General features: G+C 44.6%; 1 protein-coding gene across 2 annotated transcripts in view; it reads right to left on the bottom strand.

Moving 5' to 3' along the window:
* RPRD1B (regulation of nuclear pre-mRNA domain containing 1B) overlaps window positions 1-12,591 on the bottom strand; it is a 461,056-nt gene that overhangs the window by 207,099 nt on the left and 241,366 nt on the right. For both annotated transcript variants that reach the window (XM_053718581.1, XM_053718505.1), the window contains exons 5-6: window positions 3,305-3,431; window positions 2,689-2,864 (exon numbers count right to left, since the gene is read on the bottom strand). In XM_053718581.1, coding sequence (XP_053574556.1) covers window positions 2,689-2,864; window positions 3,305-3,431 — 303 coding nt within the window. The remainder of the gene's footprint in view (window positions 1-2,688; window positions 2,865-3,304; window positions 3,432-12,591) is intronic.

Below are 12,591 nucleotides of genomic sequence, written 5' to 3'. Positions count from 1 at the left end.
GCTTTAACTCTTAAAATAACGGAACCGGAGCCGTTTTTATATTTAACCCCTATACAGTCCCTGGTATCTGCTTTGCTGAGACCCAACCAAGCCCAGAGGGGAATACGATACCAAATGACGCCTTCAGTAAGCTTTTTCTATGTATCTGAGCTCCTCACACATGCATCTGCATGCCTTGCTTCCCAAAAAACAACTGCGCATTAGTGGCGCGAAAATGAGGCTCTGCCTATGATTAGAGAAGGCCCCCAGTGAAAAAGGTGTCCAATACAGTGCCTGCCGTTTCTTTAACATAATTCCCAAGAATAAAATAACTCCTCAAAGCTATAAACTATTAAAAATGCTTATAAATCAATCGTTTTAGCCCAGAAAAATGTCTACCAGTCTTTAAAGCCCTTGTGAAGCCCTTTATTCTTATTTAATAAAAATGGCTTACCGGATCCCATAGGGAAAATGACAGCTTCCAGCATTACCAAGTCTTGTTAGAAATGTGTCATACCTCAAGCAGCAAAAGTCTGCTCACTGTTTCCCCCAACTGAAGTTAATTCCTCTCAACAGTCCTGTGTGGAAACAGCCATCGATTTTAGTAACGGTTGCTAAAATCATTTTCCTCTTACAAACAGAAATCTTCATCTCTTTTCTGTTTCAGAGTAAATAGTACATACCAGCACTATTTTAAAATAACAAACTCTTGATTGAAGAATAAAAACTACATTTAAACACCAAAAAACTCTAAGCCATCTCCGTGGAGATGTTGCCTGTGCAACGGCAAAGAGAATGACTGGAGAAGGCGGAGCCTAGGAGGGATCATGTGACCAGCTTTGCTGGGCTCTTTGCCATTTCCTGTTGGGGAGGAGAATATCCCACAAGTAAGGATGACGCCGTGGACCGGACACACCTATGTTGGAGAAACTAAGTATAATCACCATAGTCCTCTCACACATCCTATCTAGTCGTTGGGTGCAAGAGAATGACTGGGAGTGACGTAGGGGGGAGGAGCTATATGCAGCTCTGCTGGGTGAATCCTCTTGCACTTCCTGTTGGGGAGGAGTAATATCCCAGAAGTAATGATGACCCGTGGACTGATCACACTTAACAGAAGAAAAACATTTTTTTAATAATCAAAACATGGCGGCGCAAATATTTATAGGGATGTACTGTGATAAATAGGGAGTAAATAGGGAGTAAATGCTGTTCCCGACAGGCGCAATTTATCATTATTATGCCCCGGCTCGCCTGCGCAAAGTTACGTCTATTTTTTTTATAAATTGAGGCGCAGATGTGCGCCTCTCCGGAGGCGAGCTGGGGCGCAGTTACAGGCGAAGAACATACAGAGTTCGCCTAGCCTTTGATAAATCTAGCCCATACTCTGAATTTTAAATCAGTAGTAGACTTTTTTCTGACAAATGTCAAAATTTACTTCAAATTTGCAGGCCCCCAGTATCATGCGACAGCCATTAGCCAACCACAGACTCATACAGGTATACACTTGCACATGCTCAGTAGGAGCTGGTGCCTCAGAAAGTGTGCGTATAAAAAGACCATGCACAATCAGATCATTGAAAATATTTGAAACAAATACACTCTCTAACTGGACCATGAAAGTTTAAATTGTGACTGTAGTGTTCATTTTAGCTATCTGAAGCACACATTAAAAAGTAAAAATAAAACGTTATGATTCAGACAGAGCATGCAGCTTTAATACACCTTCCAATTTACTTCCATTATTACATTCTGCCCAGTCTTTTTATATTCACACTTTCTGGGGAGCAAGCTTCCACTGAGCATGTGCACAAGCTCACAGGGTATACTTATACTAGTCTGTGATTGGCTGATGTCTATCACATGATACAATGGGCTGGAAAATGGGAGAAAAAATGAATTTGCCAGAATAAAACCCTTCTGCTTATATCAAATTCAGAGCAGATGTTTTTATTTTGCACTTGTTAATTATGTAATTCTACTGCATTGTATGATCCTTTAATTGCACAATTTAACAAATTGATTTAATAATGATTTATGCTACAAACATTGAGAACATTTAATATTAGCTTAAATTTTAGCCAAGTGGATTTCTCATTAAATAGGTCCAAGGGAGAACACTGGTGTTATATACTGCAGATTAATATAACTTCTACAAGTTAAGTGGATCTCACAATGAAAACACCATTTCCATTCAACATTAATCTCTGCTGTTTTTTACTTTTCTCTACTGTGTGTTCCACATTGAAATGTTAGCACTTTGAAGCTATATATTTTCTAACTGTATCACTGTTTTTCATGAAATAAAATGCACAATAAGATCCATCTTTGTGCCACATTTATTTGTACAGTAGTTTTTGCTGTATATTCGTCTAAAATGTATCATATCGCTCACCAAATGTGCTCAGCTAGCAACCAATCGTGCAATTGCTGCTCTTTCAACAAAGAATACCATGGAAACAAAGCACATTTGGGGTTTATTGCCCTTTAACTCAAGAAGTACTGACCCAAAACAATTCAGATTTGAAGGGTTTTAGGCAGCTGCCAGTGCAAGGTAAAATGTCACATTTCGGTTAAAGCTGCAAGGCCATAAGTTCCAAGCTTTTGAGAAATAGGCCTTAAGATTGAATATTCATTTCAGTATATGCACGCTTAGCTATTCCCATTTTATGATGAGGCTAATTAGCACAAATATATGGTTTTTGTTACCTCAAGTCTCTTCTCTTTATTGGTTAGCGCCTCCTTCTGGGTTTGTGTATAATCCATCAGCATCCTCGCCAGCTGCCTCCTATCATCTAGCTCTGCTGCCAATCGCCCATTGTACTCTGCCAACAGCAGACATGCTTCATCTACTGTCTTGGAAAGCCGCTCTGCAGCTTCCTTATCTGTGTGAGGAAGTAGCGACTTGACACATCACAAATATAAAAAATATATAGTTACCAAAGGGACATGAAACCCATATTTTTTCCTTTCATGATTCAGATAGAGCATGTGATTTTAAACATTTTTTTAATTGACTTCTATTAAAGAAATGTCTTCTTGGCATCTTTTGTTGAAAAGCTGTAAAGTAAGCTCAGGAGCGTGCACGTGTCATGAGCACAATATGTAATCCATTTGAAGAGCACTATTTCCTGCCATGTAGTGCTCCAGACACCTACCTAGGTATCTTTTTAAACAAAGAAGTAAATTGGAACTTTTTTTAAATTGTTATGCTCTGTTTGAATCATAAAAGAAAATGTTTGGGTTTCATATCCCTTTAAGGATTAACATAAAAACAAAAATAATTATTTCAGTACCTTTATTCCCCCCAGGCCTCACAACTTACCAGTAATCTTTTCTAACAATGATACATCCTGCACTTCTTGTGGGAGAGATGCAATTTTCTGCCTCACAGCTGCATCGCCGGATGCGGCATTCTCCAGATCCTGCAGAGCCTTAATGAGATCCTCGGCCTGTGGAGGGAGGAAGTAAATAAGTGGTGAGGGGCAAACAGCGAGCTGGGTTGTGCACAGTGAGCCCTTAGATATGGATAAATGGCAGTAATACAATTTCACAAGAACAGAAAGTAGAGCTGAAGACAGTATTAGTGGGTGACACTGGGTAAATACATTAAACAATTATATATTACTGGCACTGTGTAAAAACTTAAATTACGCTTACCTGATAATTTTCTTTACTTCTGACGGGGAGAGTCCACAGCTGCATTCATTACTTTTGGGAATTCCGAACCTGGCCACCAGGAGGAGGCAAAGACACCCCAGCCAAAGGCTTAAATACTTCCCTCATCCCCCAGTCATTCTGCCAAGGGAACAAGGAACAGTAGGAAAAATATCAGGTGAAAAAAAGGTGCCAGAAGAATAAACAAAAAACAAGGCGGCCCCCCATAAAAGAACGTGGGAGGGGAGCTGTGGACTCTCCCCGTCAGAAGAAAAGAAAATGATCATGTAAGCATAATTTAAATTTTTCTTCTTAAAATGGGGAGAGTCCACGGCTGCATTCATTACTTTTGGGAAAACAATACCCAAGCTATAGAGGACACTGAATGCAAAAAAAAAAAGGGCGGGTAGACAAGGCAACCCATTCGAAGGGTACCACAGTCTGAAATCATTCAAACCAAACAACAACTGCTGTACCGAGCAGAACAAAAAGGACTGAAAGGACTAAGTAACCGTCCAACAGTTAAATCTAGCAAAGCCCAGATAGAGGCCGCTCAAAGTTTGTACTAGATTCCACCGAGCACAAAGCCCTCGAAGAGACAAAACCCGCCAGGCTCCAAGGCCGTACCGATTCCACATATTCCCAGAAGGCAAAAGGAAAAATAAATATTCAACAACAGATCTAAAATCTCAGCAACTAGGGTAAAAAAAGAAACCCCAGCAAAGACAAAGAAAAATGAATAGAGATAAACTCCAATAACCTACCAGAATTAAGATGGGGGGAAAAAAAAAACTACCCCAATCTGGAGAAAGTCCAACGGACCAAGATTCGATCCAAAGACAACCCCAAAGCCGGAGCAGAACCCATAACTCACGCAGTCTGCACTCATGAAAGAGCTATCACGGAATAAGCAGATATTAATTAGAACTGCCAGCAATTAGCAGCGTAAGCACTTAACGTGCTCCAGATGGAGCTCCCGGCTCCCACTCTGCCACACAAGACTAGTAAACATCAGTCACTAACACTAGCCTTATCAAGTTAGAAACTGCACCAGGAGACTCCCACAGAGGGAACCCTCCGGAAATGCAGGAACTCACTCCCTCACAAAAATAGGGAAGCAGAAAAAACATGCTGAGTAAAAACTCCTCTAATCTCCACCTCTAGAGAGATCAAAAGATCTGCAGAAGAACACGGTCAAAACTCAACTGATCCATAGGCCTCAGGCCAAAAAATGTAAAACCAGCCCACAGCTAAATTCTAACCAACAACTCAAGTTGCAAAGCCCCAAAACCCACCATTAGGTTTACATGGGCTACTTCCTCGAGACAAAGGCCCAGCACCAAAAACGCCTGGCATGTTCGAAGATAAGGAAATAAATAAATAAATCCCGTATTACCCAGAACTCAAAAGAGGACTAAACGGTAACAAAGGGTAGGCAAACCCTGACAATCTGTAACAAGCTTGGCATGCTAAACCAACAAGCCGGAACAGAACTTAGTACGATCTTGGGTTCCAGAACCCAGACCCAGATTCCTCCCCTACAGGAAGGTGAACTCCCAGACAAAGGGAGACCAAACAGTGACACAACAGTGTGAACACAATACCAGAATCCGCCTCAACGTGACTGTACCACAAGGTCGAGGGACCCCCCTCCGAGCATTAGGCGGACACCATGATATATCCCGCTTCCCCTAAGGGGAGGAAAATGAAAAGACACCTGCTCACCCACCCATAGGTACGGAGCATATGTCATCGAACAGACGGCAAAAACAGAACCGACTGAAATGGCACCCTCCGGCTGCAACAGCCGGTCCAGGTGCCAAACAGACAGCCAGCAAGCCCACCTATAAAGTGAAACGGCTGAATAAGAGATCAATCTCCCGCTTGCTAGGCAGCTAACAAGCCATCAAGCCCATCTCAAGTCTCCACCCGAAGGAGCAAGCGGATGACTCAACCTGAAGGGCTGAATCACTCGGGATCCAACTAAATATCCTAGCCAAGAACAAACAACAGGGCACCCAGGAAACGGAACCAGTCACAGACTAGGATCCCCTGAGGAACCATAGGAATACCTCATACGGAGAACCCTAGAAGATGCAAGCACAGCCCATCCAAAGGCCCTAGGGCACTGGACGTTCACTAAGCATCCTAGAGACAGAAAAGATACTTTTCCAAAATTCGAGGGACAATACCCTCCAGAACGATAGCTAAGAAGCTGCCAGTAAAAAAGCACACCTCTGCAACAGAGGCTGCAAAAATCAGAAACAATCCATCTGAGTCCACCTCCCGGTAACCTCCTAGGACCAAGGGACAACAGGATGATGAACACAGATATCCCAAAACCAACATATCAACTGATATGAGGTAAGAAAGGGTAGCTCCAGGACCACCAAAGAGATCAATGCATTCTCTTTAATCCCTAAACACATGGGAGCAGACGAGAAGCAGTATGAGGAAGAAAGGCGGACAAAAGTGCCCGATCTTCCGAAACCGATGACCGACCGACCAACCATCCCCCGACAAGGGAAAGAAGGAAGTCTGACACCTCGCTCCTTATGGAAGAGGTACCGAGGTCAAGAATCTCAAAAAGAGTAGATCATTAAAAGCAGTACCATAGGAGGGATAAACCCCGCCCCCAACCTGGTACTCCAAGTTAAGGAGACGTCTAAAACTCCAGCCCAAATGGAAATTGAGAGAACTAGCTCTGAGGTCAAAGACCTTCGGAGTGCTTCTTAGCAGGAGACGTCCAGGCCCAACAAACAGGAACAGGACCAAGAGGACTGAACAAACCCCTTGATGCCCCACGCCTCCTCTCTTAGCCCCGTCAAGGGCAGAGTCTTAAAAGAAAATAATTAAACTATCATGGAGTTCCTCCAGTCAGAGATCTCATTCTCCCGAAGCTCAGAACTGGAATAAGATACCCCAAAGAAAAAGATAAATTCAAGACAAGGAGATTAAGTTCATCCCCCCACGTCTAACCTAGCTTGCCGCCTGGAGCAGAAGACCGAGGACCCCTCAACTCCACCGGGCTGGGATCCGCTAGCACTGCCAAAACATGCCGCAGCAGGACATGAAGGCGTGCCAGTCTATAACGAAAAGCAAGACTTACCTCCACCGCAGGAGCTGACGAACCCGACCCTGAGGATTGCGCCCCTGAAGCCTCAGAGGCAACTGCTTCCCCAGAGGGCTGATTTGAGCCAGACGATCCCTCGCCAGCGAGCCCTGGTTCACCGAACACGGACAGAATCTCACTAACGTCTTCCTCCCTAGAAGATGTAAATGCGCCAATGCCAAAGAAATGGCCATGCGGAACCGTGCTGTAACCTCTGGAGGAAACAAGCCGCCTTCCAGAGAAGGGGTAACGGCATTAGGGACACCTGCTTGCATTGCCAAAGAAGTTTCTAGGGTACTCGCCACATAGGATATGGGGCCCCCAGGGGCGGGTGGCTCAGCGAACTCTAAGTTCCCTGGATCGGGAGAAAAGAGCACTCTAAAGCGGCATGTGGAACATAACTGATGGGCATGGATTACCTGGGCCATTTCATACTCTTCGCAAGAAGTAGAATCTGAATCAGAGACATCCGTCTCCAAAAAATCAGAGTCCGCCATAACTAGGATAGAAATTATGGATGGGAAAGAAAAAATAAAACGGCACCTTACACCTCCAATGGCTGGGGCACTCACCACCTCCTATGACCTAGACAACTAGCGAAAAAGACTCTCTCCGTCGCCACGCGGTCAGGAATACGGAAATGGTGACTAGAAACGTGACCCCGTCCAGTCACAAGTTACATCGTGCCGACCAACTAAAAGAGCGCCAAAGTCACAAGGGCTGTGCAGCCTGACAAAAAAAAGTTATGTTCCGATATAGCCATGAGCCCAAATATCACTACATATTAGCAGACAGAATCACATAAACATGATTAAAGTCCCCCCTGTTCAATAACCCTCTCTCAGGAGATATTAACCCTCGATTCCATAAGATAAAGGAGTCCCACTGAGACCCTGACTTCTTCGTTTACTTTACACTTCACACATCTGAAGTAAAATGAAACGATCTTACCGGAATCTACACCATGGAACAGGAACAAGTGTGACAGATAGTAGCCTCGCTTCTGACATGGACTTAAGCGAAACTCGTCAACGCTGATTGCTAAGGAGCTGTTAATATGAGTCGGGATGGTTTCGCAGAAAGACTCTCCCTGCATCTCCGGACTCTCATCCAAGCTCTTACTGAGAGGCTGCAGGACTACTTAAAACTCCAGTCCCATTCCGAAGAGTACTATCCTCCATAAGAGACTATCTTTACTCTTCCAACACTTCTCTGCCAACCTCCTGTGACGAAAGGCAAAGAATGACTGGGGGATGAGGGAAGTGGGGGAGGTATTCAAGCCTTTGGCTGGGGTGTCTTTGCCTCCTCCTGGTGGCCAGGTTCTGAATTCCCAAAAGTAATGAATGCAGCTGTGGACTCTCCTCGTTTAAGAAGAAAAATACATTTATACGTCAGGTTGATATAAATTTAATTCTGGTGATAAACATCCCTCACAAAGAAAAAAGGAAAGATTGGAAAACAGAATTTATGTTTACCTGATAAATTTCTTTCTCCAACGGTGTGTCCGGTCCACGGCGTCATCCTTACTTGTGGGATATTCTCTTCCCCAACAGGAAATGGCAAAGAGCCCAGCAAAGCTGGTCACATGATCCCTCCTAGGCTCCGCCTACCCCAGTCATTCGACCGACGTTAAGGAGGAATATTTGCATAGGAGAAACCATATGGTACCGTGGTGACTGTAGTTAAAGAAAATAAAATATCAGACCTGATTAAAAAAACCAGGGCGGGCCGTGGACCGGACACACCGTTGGAGAAAGAAATTTATCAGGTAAACATAAATTCTGTTTTCTCCAACATAGGTGTGTCCGGTCCACGGCGTCATCCTTACTTGTGGGAACCAATACCAAAGCTTTAGGACACGGATGAAGGGAGGGAGCAAATCAGGTCACCTAAATGGAAGGCACCACGGCTTGCAAAACCTTTCTCCCAAAAATAGCCTCAGAAGAAGCAAAAGTATCAAACTTGTAAAATTTGGTAAAAGTGTGCAGTGAAGACCAAGTCGCTGCCCTACATATCTGATCAACAGAAGCCTCGTTCTTGAAGGCCCATGTGGAAGCCACAGCCCTAGTGGAATGAGCTGTGATTCTTTCGGGAGGCTGCCGTCCGGCAGTCTCGTAAGCCAATCTGATGATGCTTTTAATCCAAAAAGAGAGAGAGGTAGAAGTTGCTTTTTGACCTCTCCTTTTACCTGAATAAACAACAAACAAGGAAGATGTTTGTCTAAAATCCTTTGTAGCATCTAAATAGAATTTTAGAGCGCGAACAACATCCAAATTGTGCAACAAACGTTCCTTCTTTGAAACTGGTTTTGGACACAGAGAAGGTACGATAATCTCCTGGTTAATGTTTTTGTTAGAAACAACTTTTGGAAGAAAACCAGGTTTAGTACGTAAAACCACCTTATCTGCATGGAACACCAGATAAGGAGGAGAACACTGCAGAGCAGATAATTCTGAGACTCTTCTAGCAGAAGAAATCGCAACTAAAAACAAAACTTTCCAAGATAATAACTTAATATCAACGGAATGTAAGGGTTCAAACGGAACCCCCTGAAGAACTGAAAGAACTAAATTGAGACTCCAAGGAGGAGTCAAAGGTTTGTAAACAGGCTTGATTCTAACCAGAGCCTGAACAAAGGCTTGAACATCTGGCACAGCTGCCAGCTTTTTGTGAAGTAATACCGACAAGGCAGAAATCTGTCCCTTCAGGGAACTTGCAGATAATCCTTTTTCCAATCCTTCTTGAAGGAAGGATAGAATCCTAGGAATCTTAACCTTGTCCCAAGGGAATCCTTTAGATTCACACCAACAGATATATTTTTTCCAAATTTTATGGTAAATCTTTCTAGTCACAGGCTTTCTGGCCTGAACAAGAGTATTGATAACAGAATCTGAGAATCCTCGCTTCGATAAAATCAAGCGTTCAATCTCCAAGCAGTCAGCTGGAGTGAAACCAGATTCGGATGTTCGAACGGACCCTGAACAAGAAGGTCTCGTCTCAAAGGTAGCTTCCAAGGTGGAGCCGATGACATATTCACCAGATCTGCATACCAAGTCCTGCGTGGCCACGCAGGAGCTATCAAGATCACCGACGCCCTCTCCTGCTTGATCCTGGCTATCAGCCTGGGGATGAGAGGAAATGGCGGGAACACATAAGCTAGTTTGAAGGTCCAAGGTGCTACTAGTGCATCCACTAGAGCCGCCTTGGGATCCCTGGATCTGGCCCCGTAGCAAGGAACTTTGAAGTTCTGACGAGAGGCCATCAGATCCATGTCTGGAATGCCCCACAGGTGAGTGACTTGGGCAAAGATTTCCGGATGGAGTTCCCACTCCCCCGGATGCAATGTCTGCCGACTCAGAAAATCCGCTTCCCAATTTTCCACTCCTGGGATGTGGATAGCAGACAGGTGGCAGGAGTGAGACTCCGCCCAAAGAATAATTTTGGTTACTTCTTCCATCGCTAGGGAACTCCTTGTTCCCCCCTGATGGTTGATGTACGCAACAGTCGTCATGTTGTCTGATTGAAACCGTATGAACCTGGTCCTCGCAAGCTGGGGCCAGGCCTGGAGAGCATTGAATATCGCTCTCAGTTCCAGAATATTTATCGGTAGAAGAGATTCTTCCCGAGACCAAAGACCCTGAGCTTTCAGGGATCCCCAGACCGCGCCCCAGCCTATCAGACTGGCGTCGGTCGTGACAATGACCCACTCTGGTCTGTGGAACATCATCCCTTGAGACAGATTGTCCAGGGACAGCCACCAACGGAGTGAGTCTCTGGTTCTCTGATTTACTTGTATCTTCGGAGACAAGTCTGTATAGTCCCCATTCCACTGACTGAGCATGCACAGTTGTAATGGTCTTAGATGAATGCGCGCAAAAGGAACTATGTCCATCGCCGCCACCATCAACCCGATCACTTCCATGCACTGAGCTATGGAAGGAAGAGGAACGGAATGAAGTATCCGACAAGAGTCCAGAAGCTTTGTTTTTCTGGCCTCTGTTAGAAAGATCCTCATTTCTAAGGAGTCTATAATTGTTCCCAAGAAGGGAACCCTTGTTGACGGGGATAGAGAACTCTTTTCCACGTTCACTTTCCAGCCGTGAGATCTGAGAAAGGCCAGGACAATGTCCGTGTGAGCCTTTGCTTGAGGAAGGGACGACGCTTGAATCAGAATGTCGTCCAGGTAAGGTACTACTGCAATGCCCCTTGGTCTTAGCACCGCTAGAAGGGACCCTAGTACCTTTGTGAAAATCCTTGGAGCAGTGGCTAATCCGAAAGGAAGCGCCACGAACTGGTAATGTTTGTCCAGGAATGCAAACCTTAGGAACCGATGATGTTCCTTGTGGATAGGAATATGTAGATACGCATCCTTTAAATCCACCGTGGTCATGAATTGACCTTCCTGGATGGAAGGAAGGATAGTTCGAATGGTTTCCATCTTGAACGATGGGACCTTGAGAAATTTGTTTAAGATCTTGAGATCTAGGATTGGTCTGAACGTTCCCTCTTTTTTGGGAACTATGAACAGATTGGAGTAGAACCCCATCCCTTGTTCTCTTAATGGAACAGGATGAATCACTCCCATTTTTAACAGGTCTTCTACACAATGTAAGAACGCCTGTCTTTTTATGTGGTCTGAAGACAACTGCGACCTGTGGAACCTCCCCCTTGGGGGAAGTCCCTTGAATTCCAGAAGATAACCCTGGGAGACTATTTCTAGCGCCCAAGGATCCAGAACATCTCTTGCCCAAGCCTGAGCGAAGAGAGAGAGTCTGCCCCCCACCAGATCCGGTCCCGGATCGGGGGCCAATATTTCATGCTGTCTTGGTAGCAGTGGCAGGTTTCTTGGCCTGCTTTCCCTTGTTCCAGCCTTGCATTGGTCTCCAAGCTGGCTTGGCCTGAGAAGTATTACCCTCTTGCTTAGAGGACGTAGCACCTTGGGCTGGTCCGTTTTTACGAAAGGGACGAAAATTAGGTCTATTTTTTGCCTTGAAGGGCCGATCCTGAGGAAGGGCGTGGCCCTTACCCCCAGTGATATCAGAGATAATCTCTTTCAAGTCAGGACCAAACAGCGTTTTCCCCTTGAAAGGAATGTTTAGTAGCTTGTTCTTGGAAGACGCATCAGCCGACCAAGATTTCAACCAAAGCGCTCTGCGCGCCACAATAGCAAACCCAGAGTTCTTAGCCGCTAACTTAGCCAATTGCAAAGAGGCGTCTAGAGTGAAAGAATTAGCCAATTTGAGAGCATTGATTCTGTCCATAATCTCCTCATAAGGAGGAGAGTCACTATCGAGCACCTTAAGCAGTTCATCAAACCAGAAATATGCGGCAGTAGTGACAGGGACAATGCATGAAATGGGTTGTAGAAGGTAACCCTGCTGAACAAACATCTTTTTAAGCAAACCTTCTAATTTTTTATCCATAGGATCTTTGAAAGCACAACTATCCTCTATGGGAATAGTGGTGCGTTTGTTTAAAGTAGAAACCGCTCCCTCGACCTTGGGGACTGACTGCCATAAGTCCTTTCTGGGGTCGACCATAGGAAACAATTTTTTAAATATGGGGGGAGGGACGAAAGGAATACCGGGCCTTTCCCATTCTTTATTAACAATGTCCGCCACCCGCTTGGGTATAGGAAAAGCTTCTGGGAGCCCCGGCACCTCTAGGAACTTGTCCATTTTACATAGTTTCTCTGGGATGACTAAATTTTCACAATCATCCAGAGTGGATAATACCTCCTTAAGCAAAATGCGGAGATGTTCCAATTTAAATTTAAATGTAATCACATCAGATTCAGCCTGCTGAGAAATGTTCCCTAAATCAGTAATTTCTCCCTCAGACAA

The sequence above is a fragment of the Bombina bombina genome, chromosome 1 (genome assembly GCF_027579735.1).
Source record: "Bombina bombina isolate aBomBom1 chromosome 1, aBomBom1.pri, whole genome shotgun sequence".
In the NCBI taxonomy this organism is placed as follows: Eukaryota; Metazoa; Chordata; class Amphibia; order Anura; family Bombinatoridae; genus Bombina; species Bombina bombina.
This window is presented reverse-complemented; position numbering and strand designations above follow the sequence as displayed.